The sequence below is a fragment of the Lolium perenne genome, chromosome 7 (genome assembly GCF_019359855.2).
Source record: "Lolium perenne isolate Kyuss_39 chromosome 7, Kyuss_2.0, whole genome shotgun sequence".
Classification (NCBI taxonomy): Eukaryota; Viridiplantae; Streptophyta; class Magnoliopsida; order Poales; family Poaceae; genus Lolium; species Lolium perenne.
Window position 1 is genome coordinate 148196472 of NC_067250.2, and position 22213 is coordinate 148218684.

At 47.6% G+C, this 22213-nt stretch overlaps 2 protein-coding genes across 2 annotated transcripts; one reads left to right on the top strand and one right to left on the bottom strand.

The window, feature by feature from the left end:
* Window positions 1-6686: 6686 nt before the first annotated feature.
* LOC127300853 (uncharacterized) lies at window positions 6687-8271 on the top strand. Its single transcript, XM_051331046.2, has one exon. It carries the CDS (start codon window positions 6915-6917, stop codon window positions 8106-8108), a length of 1194 nt encoding a protein of 397 aa, XP_051187006.1. The 5' UTR covers window positions 6687-6914; the 3' UTR covers window positions 8109-8271.
* Window positions 8272-15128: 6857 nt separating this feature from the next.
* LOC139833733 (uncharacterized) lies at window positions 15129-21580 on the bottom strand. The gene is made up of 6 exons (XM_071824081.1): window positions 20029-21580; window positions 19059-19164; window positions 17152-18914; window positions 16885-17007; window positions 15496-15747; window positions 15129-15154 (listed from the first exon to the last, which is right to left on the bottom strand). The coding sequence occupies exons 1-6, from the start codon at window positions 21578-21580 to the stop codon at window positions 15129-15131; spliced, it is 3822 nt and encodes a 1273-aa protein (XP_071680182.1).
* Window positions 21581-22213: the final 633 nt, after the last annotated feature.

Here is a 22213-nt window from a genome sequence, read left to right on the forward strand (position 1 = left end):
TAGTGATGCCGGCCCGTAAACAGAGTTCAGTGGCCTGACAAAAGCCCGCGTTGTATGGTACATATGCCGCTCAGGTCGCCGAACACGAGCAGAAACCCTATCCACTCCGCTGCATTCCCTCGCGAAATCTGTCGCCACCGACGAACCTCCAGCAACCAAATACTCCACCGCATCCACCTAATCCGCACCGCCACCGACGCAAAATGCTCTGCTGCATCGACATGGACCCCGTCCCACCGCCCTCCCCGTCGTGCTACGGTTCCCGCGGCCAGCTCCTCAGGACAAGCGCCGAGCTCAAAGCAAGCCGGTGGGTGGCCAGCAAGAAGTGGGCGACGCGGCGCTGGACCAACTGGGGAGTTGCTCTGCCTCCCACCCTCGCGTTGTACGCCTAGGGTGGCGCTTCCTCCTCGGGTGCGGGGAGCACCAGCGGAAGCAGCCGCCACCGTCGCCGTCGTACCCCCCCCCCCCCCCCTTCGCTGCCTGCCCTCTCCTCGGGGTTCAGCTCCGAGGAATCGGAAGAAGAAGACATCATCGATGGCGACTACGTCGCCTCCGACAAGGCCGAGGCACGCGTCCTCGCGCGGATCAAGCGGCGCTCCGAGCGCACCCGCCTCCGCGAGGTCGCCGCTGACGATGCCGAGCTGGAGGAGGCCATCTGCCTCATCGAGCGCCAGAACACGGAGAAGGAGGAGGTGCAGCAGCTTCAGTAGCACCAGAAGGCGGAGGAACGCGTGGCGGGCGTCATCGTCATCGAATGAAGCGTCATCGCTGCAGTAGTTAGTGCGTCGTCGTAGTTATTGCGGCGCCGTAGCTAGCAGCCGGCGGGAAATGCGCCGTCGTAGCTAGCGGTCATAGGCAGATGCACCGCCGTTTCTTTGGCTCTCTGTATGAACTGTGTGCGATCGTTAACTAAACTTTCTCTGAATTTTTCCGGGAGTACAACGGACGCGTTAATCCACATATACTAAAATTATATGATTCGTAGATCTTAATTATAACGGTTAAGATTTAAATCTATAAAAAGTTACGCAAAATATTGACACGTACAACCTCACACATAGGTGCAATAAGTGGTGCATACGGAATATTTCCTGGGCGGAACAAACGCCATGGACTGGCCTGTCACTAGTAGGAAAACCCTTATAGGCGGAGCTTAGTTCTGTGGCGCACCACTAAAAATGCGCCACAGAATATTATTTTGTGGCGCACCATCCTGGGTGCGCCACAGAAATAGTTTAATTTTGTGGCGCACTACTGAACCATGCGCCACAGAAATTATGTGGGGCCCACATCCTTCCACCACCAATTATTAGTGTACGTATTTCTGTGGCGCACATGGCGTGCTGCGCCACAGAAATAACTCTTTCTGTGGCGCACGTGCTTCGGTGCGCCACAGAAGTAGTTGATTCTGTGGCGCACTTGCTCGGGTGCGCCACAGAATTAAGGCAACTTATATCATCTCGCCCGTGCCCTCCCCCGCCTGTTCACCTCTCCCCTCTCCCCTCTCCCCTCCCCTCTCCCCTCTCCCCTCTCCTCCGATCCGCCGCGCGCCGCCATGGTCGTCGCCATCGCCGTCGCCGCCGCCTTCCTCCGCGAGGGCCGCATGCCGCCACGGTCCTCCCATCCCCGCCACCTGCAGCACAAGCTGCCGCTACGGCGAGGAGGGGCCGCCGTCGCGTGAAGGTGGAGGAGCCGTCGCGTCCTCCTCCTCCTCCACCGCTGCCGACATCGTCAACCTCCTCCTCCACCCCTGTCGTCGGTGAACTCTCTCCCCTCCCCTCCCCTCCCCTCCCTCTTCCTCTCCCACGTGAGCACAAAGTGCTCGACGAAATGCTTGTGTTGCTCTGGTTGTGCTGCTGTTGTTGTTGCTGTGCTAGCTGCTGTTGCTGTTGATGTGCTACTGGATGCAATCTATCTATCTATCTATCCTAGCTTGATGTGCTACTGGATGCAATCTATCTATCTGTGCTAGCTGCTGCTGTTGTTGCTGTTGCTGTGCTAGCTGTTGTTGCTGTTGATATACTGTTGCTATTGCTTGTGTGTCCATGTTCTAAATGGTCAAATGATCATCATGTGCTAGTGATTTACTTACTAGCTCATTGCTCATGGTTGATGTACCTCAGTAGTGGTTCTGGATGCATTGCTGCTGTTGCTCTGGATGCATTGCTGCTGTTGCTCTGGATGCATTGCCCCTAATTGTTATTGATGAACCATGTGATGGTAATGATTCAATTTAATTCAATGATGTTAATTTGATTTCCATCCTTTGTTGGAAATAAATCCATGTTTGAACCTGTACAAGGTAATGAAGACTTGCTCACTTGGTATTGCTTGCTAGTTGGACATTTGGTTGGTTTTGATGCTACTGGTTCATTTAAATGCATTAAATGCTACTATGGTATGCTACTGTGGTATCCTTGTGAAGAAAATGATGGATTCTTGTGAGCTTATGGTATGCTACTATGCTACTGTGGTATCCTTGTGAAGATTTACTTGATGGATTGTTGTGAGCTTATGGTATGCTACTGTGGTGTATACTGCAACTATGGTTTCTGACCATAGTATTTGTGTTGACCAACAATGTATGAGGCACTTATTCCATTTTGTCATTCCATTTGCTTTGAGATTTTCAAAATGCCGATGATTAAAATGTTTGGTCACCGTACACTCGGGGGTGGCGTAAGTGAGCCTGGTAAGATAGCACAAATATCAATCTCTTGTGCATCCTACCTGGCCTCACTTACAACATCCCTGAATGTTAATATTTGTGTTGACCAACAATGTATGAGGCATTTATTCCATTTCTCTTGTGCATCGGACTTGTTGGTCTCACTTTCTTCCATTTTCATCATAGTAGGAACTGGATGAAGACCCCGATGCAAGCGAGCCTGGTGGGTAGAGATGAGGGAGCAAAGGAGGAACCGGATGAAGACTACTTTGTATCTCGAAATTGTGAATTTTGTATGAATTAAGAGTTGTATGCAAAACATTTGACACTTGCCACTATATATGTATCTCGATCGGGCTCTAAGTAATGTGATGATGATGTCTATGTTATATCTGTGCAATGTACATGATATTTATATTATATCTGAATGTTGCTGTATATAACCTGTATATTGCTGTCTATAAACTGCATGTGTATAGCAGGCAGCACAAAATCGTGTATAATACAAGCAAATTCTGTGGCGCACTGAAAACCAATTCTGTGGCGCACGCGTTTTTGTGGCGCACCTAAGCACAAGTGCGCCACAGAAACCTTAATTTTGTGGCGCATGGGCCGGTGCGCCACAGAAACCTTATTTTTGTGGCGAAGTTTCTGTGGCGCACCTCCCATGCGCCACAGAATCCATTTTTGGTGCGCCACTGATGAGGCTTTTCCTACTAGTGTGTAGTCGTTGGCTATTAGAACCAAAATAAATAAAAAAGGCTCAGGTGAAAAAAAAAACTCAAAGAGGAGTCCGGCCGGCAAGTTGCCATGCAACCGTTAGCTAGCTAAAGAAGTCTAATACTGTACGTTTCAGTTTGACCGGTTCTATTTCTTTTTTTGTCTGTACCGAGTCAAATTAGCGCTCCACAAAGCCATGCATGAAAAACTAAAGCAATTTATGGCTAAGATTAACCATAATCGTAAGATCACAATATAAGTTGGTTTAACACATAGTCCAACACGTTTATTTAAAAGATGGATCTATATATTATGATCAAAATTATTTTGATTGTTAGATTTAAATTTATGGCTAAGATTAACCATAATCGTGAGATTTACGTAACAGATGATACACGGCTGGTACAACATAAGTTGGTTCAACACATAGTCCAACACGTTCATTTAACAGATGGATCCTCATGTATCTGGTCGGCTAAGTAGATAGAACATGGTGCTTCCACTTAGCAAACAAAAAAAAATGTAATTTAAAGAGAGATTGACAGAGTCCCGGGACCATACGATTCTTTAATTGCGTTTGAGGAAGGAGTCTGTATTAGAATACCTCAAATATATCTACTTTTTCTCTTCAAATTTTATAGCATATAACTTGGAAATAATCTCACATGGGAAAGGAAAAAACATGTGAAGCTATAAACTGCTCCATACGCATAATTAATTATATAAGTTTTAGGGTGATTGATATTTTTTTAAACCGTCCATCCGCCCCGATCTAACGGTGGTAATTAGATGGAACCAAATTGACGGAACTGGAACCGCAGGACCGGAACCAAAATTTGTCGGACAGAAACCTCAAAAATATTCTACGAACATTATAAAAGATAAACGTCCTTTTTGAATGGCCGAAGCACCTGATTAGTCTACAAAAATCTTAAAGCAACAAATAATTCATCATATTTGCACATATCTTAAATCTGCCATTGCATAGATCAAAATCACTCCACCTCATCTCTCATACTCTCTCACTATCCGATCGGCTCTCTCACTCTCTCCACAACCTGTGAACCCCGCGACGCAGGTGAAGGCGAGGGGATGGCGATGGAGTCCCGGCGATCCCCGCGACGGAGGGGACGGCGGCGTCGGGTCTCTCCTTTGAATCTGGGATTAATGGAAGCAAATTGTAACAATATTGGAAGCTGAGATAGCTTCCTTGCAAAGGGTACAACTTTTTGTGGAATTAGTATCCTTGGAAACCGGAATTAGTTTCCAAAAATGCAAAACACGGAGCTTAATTATTTAGTTATATAGCTGACTATAAATCCCGCATAATAAGGGAAGCATGCAATCCGGTCTGTCATATTGTGGAAAGAGTAGTGCGGGCCTGGTTTAAAATTTGCAACTGAAAACATCCGTTCAGAATTGTTGTAGAGTTATAGAAATTATAGGAAATTTAGCACATATTTAATCAACTATCACCAAAAATTACATTAGACGAAACCAAAATTTGATTAGACGGAACCAAAGTTCCATGCCAATCACCGTAAAAGAGCTCAATTATATAATAACCTTGCTCCTTTCTCAGAAACTGATACTCTAAAAATGTGAATGAATTGATACTCTAGAAAATGTGAATAATTTTCCAGGTGGAGAAATAATGTTCTTAATGTCAAAAGGTCTAAACATAATTAATTATGTTGTTCTGAGAGGATATGTACATTTTGGAAAAAATCTTTTGTTATATGTCTGTTCAAAAGCTATGCAAAAAACAAATTTGACGGTCCAATTATTTAGAACCCTGAAACATCTCTTACCTTTTCAAGGATTTTGTTGAACTCTTTTTCGTGAAACTGTGTATGCACATAAATGATAGCATATGATCCTGGAGACAAACGGCCATCTCCAAAGTAAATAATATTCCTAACATGAGTACGAAACATAAAACTAAATATGCCAGCTTTGAAATAAATTAGAGAATAATAAATCATTCTGCTAAAGCTTGTATACATATATCTTATTAAGAGAGAAAATGCTTGAATTTTCCACAAATGCAAGAGAATTAAATCAATAAAAATTTGGATGTTGATCAAAGAGAAAAGTCACGGTTGTTAGTTTGCTTACTTATCTTGGATTAATCATTGAAAAGACACCGGATAGTTAAAATTCTGCTCCCAAAAGGTCTGCATTGAAACACAGGTTCTTTGTTCACGCTTTCAGTAAGTATGTAAATTTTCATGAAAAAACATAGCTTTTCTGGACTGTGAATAAATTGATACTCTTAAATATGTTCAATTAATAACCTTGAGTTTCTTTTGCCCAGAACATGGGAAACTTTGTAGATTTAACCATGCACCTCAGGAGGATATGCTCCCGGACGCAAAACGGGAGCCCCACGATAAAAAAAAGTATTACTAACTTGGGTACGAAATGATTCTATGTACATTATAGTTCTAATATCAAACAGACAATATGTGCTAGCTCAAGAAGTTGCGAGCTAAGTTTGATTGTATATACATTGCATACAACAATTATCATCAATGTAACATTTATACACTCACAAATTCAGTACGTATGATCAATATGTTACCGGATGTGATATTTTGTTTACTATAAAATCTTTCTTAGTAACAAAATCAAATTGTTTTTACGAACATTTATCAAAACATTAGTTAACATCTTAAAAATGGAGGAATGATCAAAGGTGATGCCCTCGCATTTGCGAGGGCCACTGTGCTAGTTTTTAAAAATGTACACTTATGATTCAGTGGCTGCTCTTCCCACGAGTTTCTCGAACTGAAAATGCGGGATTTCTTGTGAACTGAACTCCTCCGTTTACGGTTCGCGTTTAAGGTTGCTGGCTAGCTGCTAGAGCTACTCTAAGTCTTGGAAGGCAAGAAGCCTCGCCTAGAGATAATGTATGTTTGGATTACAAATCCTATATTACCAAATATACCTACCAAATATATTTAACATAACCTATCTTGTAACAGGGTGTAAAGCCTTATGGACAGAAAACTCTTCTCTCTCTGCCGGCGACCTTCATAAGAAACCAGGTATAATCAGCAAAAAAAAAAAAAAACGGTAGTGCTAGTACTAAATTAATTTAGCTGCAGGAAATCAGTTTTCCTGTTGCCTAGATATATGCTGTGGGCGATAGAGACCCAATAATGCTGGATCTACGGACATGTGCTTTTCAAATCTAGAATGTGATGCCCCGTGCAACTGCTGCGAATTGTGATAACTAAAACCCGGAACAAAGTCTTTGCACCCCGCAACGCTCGGAGCCATGGTGCGACTAATTCCACTACACGGCCACGCACGGCGATGTGTGAAGCCAAGTCTTCGCACCCTGCAATGCTTCGATTGCATGGATCCCTTTTAATAGGCATCGCCCAGCTAATTCCTAACCAATGGCCTTGACAGCTCCCGCGGCCTCTCCTATTCCTACGAAGACGCCTGGGCCACCCCTTCACCGACGCCTCCGACCTCGCTAGGTAGCTCCGTCGCCATTGCCGGCGCGCGCGCAGCAATGACCTCCTCCTCCGCCGCCTCCTCCTCTCACCTCCATATTACCATCACCAACCCCACCTCGGCCATCACCACCGCTACCAACAGCAACAACAACAACATCAAATCGCACCACCACAACCATCACCACTCCGGCGCTCGCTCGCAGTCGAGCAGCGTCTCCCCTCGCAGCGGCGGCGGCGGTGGCAGCGGCGGTGGGACGACCAACCAGGCGTGCGCGGCGTGCAAGTACCAGCGGCGCAAGTGCAACCCAGACTGCCCGCTCGCGCCCTACTTCCCCGCCGACCAGCAGATCCGCTTCCTCCGCGCTCATCGCCTGTTCGGCGTCAGCAACATCCTCAAGACGCTGAAGCGCCTCAAGCCGGAGGAGCGCGACACCGCCATGCAGACGCTCATCTACCAGGCGGAGATGCGAGCCGCGGATCCCACTTCAGGCTGCTGCCGCATCATCGCCGAACTCGAGCACACCTTTAACCTCGAGTTTGCCGAACTGTCTGCCCTGCAACACCACCTCGATCTCTGCCGCCAGGCCACCCCGTGCGTCGGGGCACTGCCGGCTGGTGGCGGCGGCGTCATCGACGGCCCATGCACCGACCTCGAGGTCACGTCCTCCAACCAGCAGCCGCTCCTCCTCGGCACCGAGCAAGATCAGGACGTCGTCGACGCGCTCTACGTCGGACAAGAAGCTCACGAGGTGATACGTAACGGCGCCGATCACGACGACCTGAACAACAGCCCTAAACCGCAAGATCACCACGGTGGACAACAGCAGCCACAGCAGCTGTACGACTATTTCTACTACGAGACGACCGGAGCCGGCGAAGACGCCGGAAGCAAGCCCAGCGGCGTCGACATTAACGTCGACATCATGGAGCATTTCGATTACGACTCCGACTGCGACGCTGATGATGATCATCACAAGGTGGATCAAATGCCGCCGTTGATGTCATCGGGCATAGGTCAGCAGCTCGAGGAGCACTACCAGATTGGCCAGAAGGAGTACGAGATGAAGGTGGCGTCGCTCGTTGATGTGTTCGACATGCGGCAGGAGCTGCAGGCGGTGGACGTGAACGCGGATATCGACATCAAGGAGGAGCTTCAGGAGGAGGAGATCTCGAACAAGAATAACATCGGACTAGGTGAAGCAGCACACGTGGCTGAGTCGTCACATTGCAGGCTAGGGTTAGGCTTTTAATTTCTTCTGTCTGGTGCGCTATCGCTACATTCATGCATGCATGTGCTTATGTTTTGTTTAAGTTCTTTCTGAGAGTGAGAGAGCACGTAGAAATTATAATACTATATTTTCTTTGTCAATTGGTGGAAACCCCGTGACTAATTAGCACAAGTTGGTTTAGTTAGACCATGCACTATGTTACTCTGGTTCAAAGAAAAAAGTGTGACAGAAGTGAATCGCTTTCATTTGCTGCTATGTGAGGAGCGTTTCTTTTCTTTTCTTTTCTTTTTGCACAAAGAAGGGGTCTAGAAGACCCCAGAAGAACCTCTATTGAAACACGTGGCAGGTACAAGTTTACAGAGGTCCTTTTACAACACTCACACTAAAGAACCAATAATTAGAGGATAAGGGCTGCCAATTTACAAAAAACACCCTAGAACTTAAGATACAAACACAATCGAGTCCCTGGGTGCCTCCGCCACCCGATGCCGGCGTCCTCAAGGCATCACCGCCGAGGAACAAGGTGCGAGCGCCCGAACACACCCTTTTCCGGCATAGATCCGTCGCCGCTAGACTCCTTGAAGCCACCGGGGACGCACCACTTGGTAGCGGCAAAGCGACGAGCTCCAGCAACTAGGATGAAGCAGGGCCTCCGATCTGGAGTTTGTCGATGATGGGCCACCATGCCAGCCATGGATAGCAGAGGCAGAGATACCTGTAGCTTGGATGCACACGTCGAAGCAGAACCACCGCCACCAGTGAAGGTGCCGCCTGAAGAAGAGCAGAACTCCTCTCTCCCGTCTTCCCTCGCCACCACGGTAGGACATCGACAACAAGAAAGCATAGCTCCCCCTTCTCCGACCACCCCCACCACAAACACCGGCTTTATTGAAGAAGAAGGTGCTCCTCTTCCTCTCAATCAACTCCGGCCACCGGAGCAACTAGGCGAGAAGGAGGAACCCTAAACTACACCGGATTTGGCCGGAAAAATCCAGCAAACCGCTCCACTCTAATGGCATAACGGCAGGCTCCGCATGGGTAGAGCACCTAATCCTACTGCTACAATGGAGAGAGGGCCGCCTCCCCCCCCCCCCCCCATCCACTCCTGCAGGCAGAGCCGCCGGAGGAGAGGGGGAGTAGCGCCGGGGCGACGAAGGACGCTCTCATACGAGAGGGGTGGAGAGAGAGAGAGGAGGGGGGATGAGAGCGGTTCTTGTCATATGAGGAGCGTTTCTTGCCAGGGTCCTGCAACCGCTGCAAGGTGCATGCAGCATGCAAAGCTATTTTATTCTACTATGTTTTATCTCTCTCCTTTCCTTAGTGTCCCTCGTGTGCATGCTCCTGATGCATGCTTTGTTTGATCCGCATCAATTTGTTGGTTTGCTTTTTCTATCTGACGGCAATGAATTGGTTCTCCGTTACGTATGGAACCCATTCCATGAACATTTTGGTTCGCTTTTGACACACATAGTGCATGGTCTTAGAACTAGCATTGTGGCCCCAATAGATTGTGGCCCTGTCTGGTATAAGTGATAATACAAGTACTTGTTTCTTATCTTATGCAAATACTTCTAGACATATTAGATATGGACTATAATATTTTCTACAAAATGAGCAACATTTTAGACATGGATATGTTTATAAAGGCGTAACTTTACAGTTTTTTAGTCCATATGTAATCGTGCTGCTAAGAAAAATTTAATGGGCATCTGAAACAAGTGGTTGTTATGAGCCCAATTATTTTGAATTACTTTTATTATAAATTCTAATCATATTGATTTTTCTCAACAAAAATTAATACTTCATCAAGAGAGCAATATTTTAAACAAATCAAGAGTAATAAAATACTTCATCTGGAGTAACATAATTATGATTTTTTTTTTGCTATTGGATCCATATTTCATCAAGAGAACAACATTTCAAACAAATCAATAACCAACATTTTTTCTATTGTTGTCAGCACTAGGATCAGGGGAGGATCCAGCGTGTATTCTATGGGGGAAGCTGCCCCCACTCAATTTTAAGTGTCCGTGTGATATGCCATGCTAAAGAGTGAATTTCCCTCGCTCAGCAAAATGATTTGCACCACTAAGGGTGACTACAGACGCCGGCGCATTCCCCAACTTCCTCCTTGTCGGGCCTCCATTCACACTGTCACCATGTGATTTCTCGGGCCCGCCTCTTCTATGAAAGCCGGTGGCCAAGCTCCGGCCTACACAAGGACATGGGCGGGAGGAGGGGAGGGGGGACTGGATGCTTCCTACTAGTGTGCCCCCCATCACCCTTCCTACAAGAGATGGGAGTACTTCTACCACCGCCCGAGCTCCGGTCTGCTTCAGGAAAGGTGACGGCGCTGCTGTAAGGAATTTCTTCACCGGCGGCGCTTAAATGTGGTGCTGCAAATATCTACCGCGGGAGCTGCATGCGGCTAACGGCCTAGCTGCAATCAGCCATAGCCCATGCTACAAATCTCGTGGAGGTGTGCCGCCGGAGATGTAAAGGTGTGTCGCCAGAGCTGCAAAGGTGTGTTGTTGGAGCTGCAAAGGTCGTTAATATATATGGGAGCATCATCAAGATAAGTTTTCTAGCGCCGTTGCCGGGGAATTGCAAGAGCATCTCATAGTGGTTGCATTGTGATTGAAATTCCACAACAACAACAAGTTTTCTGGCGCAGAGGACATCATCGACATCTTCATCAAGCTAAGCGAGCACATCTTCTGGCATCATCATCACCAATTTTGTGCAAACACCCAAGCTTGGGAAGGTTGCACCATTGTGAGCTTTTCTTTCTCTTTTAGATTTTTCAAAGTATTTTTTTGTCTTGTTTTTAGTCTTCTTAATTCTCTTTAAAACACAAAAACACATCAAAGTTAGTATAACCTTCCACTTTCAAGCATGAGTAGAAGAAGTAAGAAGTTAAAATTGGGAACACAGATTTACAACCATGTTTGTAATGCAGAGGATTTTGAAAGTAATATTGATCCCAAAGTAATGATCACACTCTATGCTACACGGTTTGTTAGTGGTAACTCACTGGCTGCTGAATGGCACATTATAATTTTTTATAGACTTTGTGGGACACTAAAACTCCTAATCTAGATCCAGGAGTATTGAGAGTTAAGTTATTTCCACACTCTTTGACAAAGACAACCAAATTATGGTATGAAAATGCACCTAAAAAAGATTTAAAATCATTGTTTAATATGAGGGCCTCGGTTTGGGAAAGATCTGGGAAATGCACTCTTCACCACAAAAAGTTAATACCTGAATTTAAACAACAGAAAAATGAAACCCTCACTCAATCTTGTAGTTTTATAACTACGAGGTTGTGGAGATCTTTTGTAACGAGTCAGAGTGTAATTTTATTTTCATGCATTGGGACACACAATGTTTCAGTTGTACTACTCCGAGGGATATAATACTAGTTGAACGATATTTTTTTTGTTATTATGTCAACGACTTACGCAATACAACATGGAACGGTATGCTTGGTCACTGCATGCATTAGGATTCGTTGGATCCTTGTTGAATAACACCTGGTCTCTTCTCGTCGAGCCAGCCTCTCTGGTTGAAACCGCCGGTTTGTTTGCACAAACTCATTGTGTGGTATTCAGTCGTTATGAGCCCTCCACCCCCTCACTCGCCCGCCCGGCAAGCAAATCAATCAGCGGTGTTTGCTGATCCAATCTGCTTCGACGACATGGCTGCCTCGTGTCATCACACCCACGATCTATGTTGTCTCTGTCTCTTGTCAATAGTATTCCACAGCCATAAAAAACGTGTATAACCAGTGGCGGAGCTACGCCTGGTGCTACCAGTGTTGTAGCACCGGCCGAGCAGCTACACAAGTTATTCCTCTGTTTCAAGGTTATAAACATGAAATGCTAGGTAATTAGCACCACTAAGGCTGTATTAGCACCACACTTCAGTTGTTTCTGGCTCCGCCCCCTATGTATAACGGTGGGAGGAGGGCACCCCCATGTCACCACTTTCGGCAACTTGGACAGCTTTAGTCCTCTCCTTCGCTCAGCCCTTTCTCTACCCTCCAGAACAAATTGATCCGCAACCACCCGCAACTGTCCTACACACTTATTTGTGAAAACAATATCATAAATATTTGGTTTCATGCTGAACATTTAGAAAAGGGTCATTTTCTATTTGTTTCATGAGTAGAAAAAAGTGAACGTTTGATGGTCGTACGACGGCGCTGAGAACGCGTCCACGGCATGTGCACGACATACAGTTAACTCAAGTGATTTAGTGTTAATTCTCTAAAAAATCATGTTAATTACACTATGATCGTAATTGCCATTTTGAAAGTTTTGAAGAGGGGTGTACCGAAGTACTCCTACCCTCTTGTTTTAAATGTTCAAATGCAGAAAGCATGCACAAAGACCCCCATCTAGCTGGAATGCTGATTTGGGACTTGCAAAGCACTTTGATATTTGCACATAATGTGGGATTTATTGTAAAGCGTTACCCATCTTCGACGCAATACATTTCCCTGCAAGCTTTCCTTCTTTTCTCCTTTGGAAAGAAAGAGATTGCAAAGCAGCAAGCATTGCTTTGGCAATTAGGTGTGTGGTGGAACAGAAATGGCGAATAATATGCAGAAATAATCGATACACCTTTCTGTAAAGAAAAGGGAACATATCAAATTGATGGAGAGCTTTGCAGTGGAATCCTTCTGTTCTGCACCGAAAGGCTTGCCGAAACGAACATAACGAAAGAAAGCAATGTGTGGCAGAATATCGAGCCGGCTGGCATAGACGTTCAGCACTAGCGCCTAACAGGTAGTACTAATTCTTGAGCGATTTTTAGTGTTGTCCCCGCAAGAAGCAAGTAATTAGCAACAGATGCACACGCGAGGCATAATGTAAACGTACGGGTAACGACTAACGACCAAATCAACCGAAAGACACGTATAAGCACTTTACAGATTGCGCGTTGTTAGATCATCTTCAAGGGCCCTCGCAAAACCAGTCCATCTGCCCAAAACCATCTGTGTGGATGCGGCTTGGACACAATTGCGTCCAACAAAGGCCCCTATGTCCGTCCGACAACCTCCATTTTGGCTCCAAATATAAAATCGATTTGGGCCTGGAAGACGCTGTCAATGTCTGATTTTATCAGTACAAGCCCCACTTGTCTGCCTGTCGCGCGCAGCCCCCCTCCCACTCTCTTGGCCGCAGCCTCATTGTTCCTGCCTTGGCCACCACTCTGTCGATCTTGCCTACCCTGACCCCAAGAACCGTCGTTGCACCCTTCCACCGACCGCCATGAGCACTGCCACATAGATCTCTACATCTCCCTCGCTACCGAGAGCTCTACCTCGGTGTTGCCGCCTAGAGCTCCGCCGGTCTCGCTCCGCCCACAACTTGTTCGTCTTTTGATCAAGCCACAGTTTTAGGTAAAAAAATGCAAAATTCTAATACTTTCTTTGCGCATTGATGATTTTCCTTTCAATGTTTTTTCATAGATAATGACGGATGAACTTTAAATGTTCATCTTAAACGGGTTCTTTGACACGTCTTCGAGTGACTCGTCCGATGATGATGAATACAAGTAGCTCGTGACTACTCTCGTTCTATATGACAACCAGCAGTGTGCCATATAAAGGTTCAGGGGGTCTATCTAAGGCTATGAAACACTGAACCGCGACAGAATTGCCACTCATTCAACTCTACAATGACCATTTCAATCCGGTGGGCACTCATTCAACTCTACAATGACCATTTCAATCCGGTGGGCACTCTTTATACCCCAGCTCAGTTTCTCGACGCTTTCGCATGTTGATGCTTTCAAGAGCACAGGTTCTTCAAAGCACGTTTTCGTGGAACTATTAGTTCCAGTTTTTATATCGATTCCAACAAGGATCTTAGGAAAGTATTTATATGTGGTGTTTCCGTCGCACTCAAGGTGTCACTTGTCTTGAGTGAATTGACTGCAAGAATTAATGTGAAAATGAGTGAATGAAGAAAGTATTTTTTTAAGTAGTAACATAAAAGTAAATAACAAAGAAGATTGTCTGGGTTTTCTGTAAATGAAAGATTAGGCACGGAGAGATAGCGGTTCATGATGATAGTGAATATGCCAAATGGAATAAATGGGATAAGTGATTGCAATACTTCTTACTTAATTGCGAGTAGGCAAGCAACCCATATACCAATCAAGAATCCTCTTGGTAGATTCTCTTGATTCCAATGATCCTTCTGCCTATTACCAAAGCCATGGACAGCGCATTAATGAAGGTCTTTCAACTAGATCAAGGCATTACACTCGATGGTTCCTTGTTATTCTCGAGTTGTACTAGATCCTCTTTGATACCAGCTGTGTCACTCGGGGGGTCGCTAATTCACTAACAAATGAGATCATATCTATGAGATCTCTGGATCATGTTACATGGGCTCTTAAATTGGATAATAAGCATTAGCCACACATAGATAATAATTCTCACAATATAATCACGATAACAATCACAAATGAATGTGAGTAAAATAGGCATATCACATCTCACTAATTCATTACATCTCCCACGCATATGGGGATTTACTCACAGATAAGAGGAGAATAGATCAAAGAAATAATCATATTATAAATGGAAATCATCTCAACTTTACCATAGAAAATCACAATAATGTTGAAGATCAAATCAAATACAAACCTAAGTAGAAATAGAGGATCAAACCCCTAATCTTGCAAGTATGAATCTCTCTCTCTCTCTGTACAAGTGGAGAATTATGGAGGTGTGAATGATCAAGAGGCTAGATATTGTCGAAGGAAGAGGTGGAGTTCTTCTCCTTCTACAAATTTGATCTCCTTCTACAATGGTTTTGTGGCGGCTACGTCCGTTTTTCGCCCTCTTCCTTTTCACGAAAGTTGTTTATATTAATATAGCAGAGGCGATTGCACATGGTATGGGCGGGCCATGCGAACGGGCTCCGGTCGTACCATGTGTCGTTAAACCTTTTGGAGACCTCAGATGGAAATGACTTCAATTAGAGATTTGCTCATTTAGGTGTGATTAGCCCATGAATGCCTTCAGAACTTCCAAAAGTGCCCATTACCTGAAACTCATATTAAAAGAACAAGGTTTCGCTAACTTACGGTATTAGCATCTATCTATCTATACCTAATAATAAAGGAGCTAACGTTTCCGTGGTTTGGTCCGTTCCTTTTCGTCCAACATGCTTTCGTCCGTCGCTTCGGTAATTTTTCGTTTTGAACTTGTGTCCTCGTGGTGCACGGCGCCCGGATGACGAACCAGATCCTTCCCCGCATACGAGCCAGATAGACTTCAGGTTTCCTTTGTCCGTCAAACCCCCGTGTAGGAGACTGATGCCAAGACGTCGAGGTAACAAACTCGAACTAAAACTCGGAAGCGTTCCTAACTGTTCAATACATATACAGCCGAGGCCAAAATCGATAGATCCAACGACGACGTTGAGGAGCAGGCTGAATAGGGCGGGCGAGTGGGCGACGGCGATGCGGCTAGCAGCGGCCACCAGACCTGAACCTGACACGATATGCGCGGCGACGATAGAGGCAATGACGACGTTGAGGAGGAGGCTGGAATAGGACTGGGCAACAACGACGAAGCGAGCAGCGGCCACCAGACCAGCCGAACGCCAAGAGCACATCCGCACCAGCTTCTTGAATCCTACACGAGCAACGCGGCCACAAGGGAGACAATGACGACGTTGAGGAGCAGGCCGGAATAGGAGGGCGACGTGGCTAGCGGTGTCCACCAGACCAGCAGAGCGCCAAGAGCACGTCCGCGCCAGCTTCTTGACCTCGACAGGAGCAGTACGGCAACGATGGAGGCAATGACGATTTTGTCGCGGTGGCGTCCGTGTCGAGCCTGCGATCAAGGACAAGGCGGCAGGGACAGGAGGTGCGTGCATGATTATACTAAATCAGATGATTGGTTTCAACTTTCAACACAGGAGCCACTACCGGCGTGGTGCTCTATATATACACTCGACATAGCCAGGGCATCACATCACGAAGCGATCTCGCTACGCGGCAGCACCTAGCCAGGACATCGCATCACGATTCACGAAGCGATCTCAGCGGGGAGGTCGGCGATCCTGCGCTACCTGTCGGCAAGCTCACGACTCACGAGCGCCGATGGCTCCTGCCCCCTGGTTTGTTCGTCCTTCGCCTGTCGCGCACTCTGCTCCTCGCGAACTAATGGCGCCGGGTGCTTTAAGGTGAGACGCACATCGGGCAGAGCTTCTTAGGAAGAGCCAGAGGTGGCTATAAAACGATCGTAAAGAATAAAGGTTTTGGCTGACCCGACGTGCTCCGTCGGGTGAGGATCTCATATATATATAGTGTATAAACGATTACAATAGTTTCCTATACGTATAGGATACGTACAGGTATATAACTCTAACACCCTCCCTCAATCTCAACTAGGGAAAGATTGAGATTGCGCTTACAACGCTCATACAATGGTAAAGGGAGAGGCTTAGTAAAAATATCAGCAACTTGATCCTTTGAAGAGATGAACCGAATCTGCAGTTGCTTTTGAGACACACGCTCGCGGACAAAGTGAAAATCAACTTCAATGTGCTTTGTCCTTGCATGAAAAACTGGATTAGATGACAAATAGATAGCACCGATATTGTCACACCAAAGCACTGGAGGCTGAACTTGAACAACACCAAGCTCACGCAGTAATGATTGTACCCAAACGAGCTCAGCTGTAGCATTGGCCAAAGCCTTATACTCTGACTCAGTACTAGACCGTGAGACAAGAGATCGCTACGAGCACTCCAGGCGATCAAATTACCTCCATAAAAGATAGCATAGCCCCCCGTGGATCGCCTGTCATCTATACTGCCAGCCCAGTCGGCATCTGAAAAAGCTGAAAGCAGTGTAGAGGAGGAAGACCAAAGCTGCAGTCCACTGTCAACTGTGTGACGAACATAGCGAAGAATGCGTTTAACAGCAGACCAATGAGATGTGCGAGGCTCATGAAGGTATTGGCACACCTTGTTGACCACAAAGGACAAGTCAGGGCGTGTCATAGTGAGATATTGAAGACCACCAACAATACTGCGATACTGAGTAGCCTCTTCAGGAGGCAATGGATCACCATCAGTGCTGCAAAGACGCTCAGAGGACGCCATAGGTGTAGTCACAGGAGTGCACTTCAACATACCGGCACGCGCAAGAAGCTCCAGAGCGTACTTGCGCTGGCGAAGAAGGAGACTACCAGACGAGGGTGACGACACCTCAATGCCCAAAAAATAATGCAGAATACCAAGATCTTTAACAGAGAACTCAGAGCGAAGCTGGCTGATCAACTTGGGAATGGCAACAGCTGTGGAACTGAGAACAATGATATCATCAACATAGACCAATAGGTAGACTGTAATATCCGAACGTCGAAGAACAAATAAGGAGGTATCAGTCACAGACGGAGAAAATCCCAAAGAGCCAAGAACAGAGCTGAGACGAGCATGCCATGCACGAGGAGCCTGCTTCAGCCCATATAATGACCGAACAAGCTTGCAGTAATGACCAGGCTTCTCGGAGTCGATAAAACCAGGAGGTTGACGCATATATACTTCTTCATCCAGAAAACCATTAAGAAAAGCATTCTGAATATCAAGCTGACGAAGATGCCATCGACGAGAAAGAGCCATAGCAAGCAACAAACGAATAGTAGCTGGCTTAACCACAGGGCTGAAAGTCTCATCATAGTCCAAACCATAGCGCTGCTTATACCCTTTAGCAACCAGACGTGCCTTGTACCTCTCAATGGAACCATCTGCATGCAGCTTCACCTTGAAAACCCAGCGTGAATCAATCAAATTTACTCCAGACACAGGAGGTACCAATTTCCAGGTGCCATTAGCCTGAAGAGCAGAAAATTCAGTCTCCATAGCTTCACGCCAGTGAGGAGTGCGGAGAGCTTCTTTGTAATCACGGGGTTCATGCGTGTGTTTCAACGTTGTATGAGCTGCTATAACACAATTCCAGGCAACTGTACCATCAGTACGCTGTTTGGGCTGATGAATCCCATGGCGCCGACGTGTCACAGGGCCAGTTGGAGGAGGAGCAGAAGTTGTTGCTATTACGGGAGCAGTGTCAGCAGATGTTGGAGCTGAGGTAGCAGGTGCGCCAGACGAGGTAGCAGAAGTCTGCTCTGAATGCGTACAGGACGGAGAATCCTGCTGGTGCTGTTCTGCATGCATAGAATCGTGCGGGGCAGGGGAATCATGCTGCTGCTGCTCTTCATGCAGTGAATCATGCTGTCCATGCAGCTGCTGCTGCTCTCCATGCAGCGAATCAGGCTGCTGCTGCTCTCCATGCAGCGAAGCGGAGACAGGCGTACGCACCGGGGAGATGTACTGCTGTGCAGGCGCGCGTGGTGGCGAGGAAATGCAGTGCCGTGCAGGCGCGCGTGGTGGCGAGGAAGCATCCCCGCGCAGGCCGTCCACGGCGCGAGACGCGTCCGTCCGCGTGCCGGAGCCCGAGGCACGAGCCGGTGCTGGCTCGGCTGACTCGGCTGCTGGCTGGGCAAAGCCGACAGGGCCAGGCGGAGAGGAGCTGCTGCATGGCTGCACGCAGCCCGGAGCAGAGCCATGCAGCGGAGCATTGCGATCGACGTGAAACACCGGCGACTGCGGAATTAAAACCTCCAGGCGATGTCCGCGTCCAACACCTGCACCATGGTCAGCAAGCAAAGGAGAAGCATGTGCAATATCCATAAATTGGTCAGCCGAGAGTAGAGATGACTCCGAAACAGGTGGTGACATGGGAGAATTTGGCATGTTGACAAAAGGGAAAACATTCTCGTCAAATATAACGTCCCTAGAAATATAGACACGATTAGACGGAACGTGAAGACATTTGTATCCCTTGTGAAGAGAACTGTAGCCCAGAAACACACACTTCTTCGAGCGAAAATCAAGCTTATGATTATTGTAAGGTCGAAGGTGAGGCCAGCAAGCACACCCAAAAACCTTAAAAAAGGTGTAGTCAGGTGTTTCATTCAGAAGCCTCTGAAGAGGCGTTTTCATGTCGATGGTACGACTAGGAAGCCTGTTAATAAGAAAACAAGCTGTAGCAAAAGCATCACTCCAATAACATAGGGGGACAGATGCATGTGCAAGTAAGGTAAGACCGGTTTCAACAATGTGACGGTGCTTACGCTCGACAATGCCATTTTGTTGATGTGTATGAGGACAAGACACACGGTGTGAGACACCTAAATTGTGGAAGAAGGGATGGAGTTTCTCATACTCTCCACCCCAGTCAGTTTGCACATGAATAATCTTGCGATTTAAGAGGCGTTCAACATGTTTTTGGAATTGGAGAAACACATCATAGACATCAGATTTATGTTTGAGTAAATAGAGCCAAGTAAAACGACTGTAAGCATCAACAAAACTCACATAAAAACGATGTCCACTAACTGAAGTTTGGGCAGGGCCCCACACATCGGAATAAATAATCTCTAATGGGAATTTTGTTACACGAGTAGACAAGGAAAAGGGCAATTGATGACTCTTCCCTTGCTGACAAGCATCACAAACAGACTCAATTTTATTGGACTCATGTGTAGACGGTAAATCATGACTACGAAGAACATGTTGAACAATTTGTAAAGCTGGATGTCCTAGGCGATGATGCCACATATCACGCGAGGCCTTGACACTGGAAAGGGCTTGCTTGATGACAGGTGCTTTAATCTCATAGAGACCTCCGCTGCATCGACCTCTAAGGATGGGTGCTCTCGTGTCCAGGTCCTTTACAAAAAGATCATGAGGATGAAGTTCAATAAAGACATTATTGTCATGGGAAAGTTTACTCATAGACAACAAATTACGGGTGGCTTTAGGAACATGAAGGACATTATTGAGAGCTAGAGACCTAGAAGACGGAGTGGATAAAACAGCCTGACCAACATTATGAATATGCATACCTGCTCCATTAGCTGTATGGACCTGATCGGTGCCGTGGTAAGCCTCGCGGGTGGTGAGCTTGTCCAGCTCATGAGTAATATGGTGTGTGGCGCCAGAATCCGCATACCACGCCGGGTCTACAGACTGCGATGCACCCTGAGAGCCATGAGATGCAGACATCGCCATAGCAAGTTGCTTCTCCGTGTTAGTCCCATCATTACCAATACCCAGAAAATCGCGGTTAAACCGCTTGTAGCATCTGGAAGCTGTATGGCGAGGAACCCCACATAGCTGGCAAACGATAGGTGCACGCCCGCCAGTTGTCTTGGGTGTGGTGGACGGTTGTGGTGACTTCCCTGAAGAGAAGGATGGCGTAGGGGGTCGGGGTCCACCTCGACCAGCTCCATAGGCAGCGATAGGTGCAGCCATATGTGCAGCAGGGTAATGCGAGGAATTGCCGGAGCGACGCTGAGCCAATTTGCGCTGTTCTGTGCTCTGAAGTTGCGAGAACAGGTCGCGAATCGGTATAGGGGTAGTGCGATTGGTCACCACCTCATAGAGAGCATCATACTCTTCATCAAGTCCAGCGAGTATGTATGAGACAAACTCCGCATCGCGCAGAGGCTCGCCAATGCTGGTTAGGGAATCCGAGAGCGCCTTCATCTGATGAAAGTAGGCATTAATGGTCTTGGTTCCCTTCTTCAATTCAGCCATCTCCTGTCGAATCGCAGAAGACCTGGCAATAGAGGTGGAGGCAAAGGCTCCACCGAGAGTCTCCCAGGCCTCGCGAGAAGTGCCGGAGAACATGATCATGCCAAGAACGCCTTCCGTCATCGAAGAGACAAAACCAGAAAGAATGGCTTGGTCCTGCTGAGTCCAATGCTGATGCGCCGGGTTAGGGACATGATGCATGCCACCAGCGTGAGGAACAACAATGTGGGGATCAGGGCATGGAACAGTGCCATCGACATAACCCATCAGCAGATGACTGCGGAGAAGCGGACCAACTTGGGCACGCCAGAAGAGGTAGTTCTCGCTCGTCAGTTTGATAGTAATCGACGGAGCAATAGTGACCACCGGGGGCAGACCATGTGGAAAAGCATGCGCCGGCGTAGGGGTCGGAGCAGGGTCGTACGGCGATGTTGATGTAGAGCCATAGGGCGATGCGGGAGGCGCTGCAGATGGCGCCGGAAGCCCTAGCAAGGGCGCTGTTGAGTGCTGCGCCATTGGGGGCGGCACAAAACCCATCATAGGGTACCCTGGATACCCGGGGTAGAACCCTGGATACCCGGCCATGGGGGAGAAGCCCATCCCGGCGCCTTGGCCGAGAGAAGCGGCAACACGGGCGGCATCCGTGTAGATTGCTGCAGGATCGAAAGTTGCTGGCAGGGATCCTGGCAGCAGCGCTGCTGGAGAATCGGCAGTCCGAGCCGGAGCAGCCACAGGCCCGCTCGAAACCATCTGCGGGAGAGCTGGCGGCGGAGCGGAGGTCACGGCGGTCTGGGCAGTTGTGTCCGGCGAGGAGGTCACCGGCAGAGTCGCAGGCAGGATCGCGGATCCGGTCGTGGTCATCGCGACCAAGGGGGCCGGCGAGGAGATCACCGGCGGCGGCGGAAGCTTCAGGCGGCGCGCACAACCTAGGTCACGCTAGGCTCTGATACCATAAAACGATCGTAAAGAATAAAGGTTTTGGCTGACCCGACGTGCTCCGTCGGGTGAGGATCTCATATATATATAGTGTATAAACGATTACAATAGTTTCCTATACGTATAGGATACGTACAGGTATATAACTCTAACAGGCTAATGCGCTTGCTCCATCGACGGGTTCGTGTGTAGGAGCCGGCGGCGAGCCAGCGCAGCAGGCGGCGAGCAGAGTCAACCAAGGTCGAGCCGCAGCATGGTTGGGATAGAGATGATACAGGGGATCATGTGGTGGATGGCATGCCGTACTGGGCGGATCACACTGGACCCGGCCTCCGGAAACTGCATCCGCGGATCACGCTGGACTTGGCCATCTGCGGTGCCTCGTAGCTCGGCGGCGAGCAGAGTTAACCAAGGGCGACATGCGCGTCGTGAGCTGCATCCAATGGAGTGAACGGACCATGTCTGTGGCGGTGCCGCGCTGCCGGCCGGCATGGCCCATGTGGCGTAGTTTCTCCTCGTGGCCGTCCTTTCACGCCAAGTTGCTCATAGCGCCTGCCC

Excerpts from the sequence above, each read along its gene's own strand:
- LOC127300853 (XM_051331046.2), top strand. The coding sequence starts at position 6,915 with ATGACCTCCTCCTCCGCCGCCTCCTCCTCTCACCTCCATATTACCATC.
- LOC139833733 (XM_071824081.1), bottom strand. The coding sequence starts at position 21,580 with ATGACCACGACCGGATCCGCGATCCTGCCTGCGACTCTGCCGGTGACC. Across the intron at positions 18,915-19,058 it reads ACCTTTTTTAAGGTTTTTGG|GGACGTTATATTTGACGAGA; the intron begins GTGTGCTTGCTG and ends CTATATTTCTAG. Across the intron at positions 15,155-15,495 it reads TATCGATTTTGGCCTCGGCT|GTAATGGGCACTTTTGGAAG; the intron begins GTATATGTATTG and ends TATGAGTTTCAG.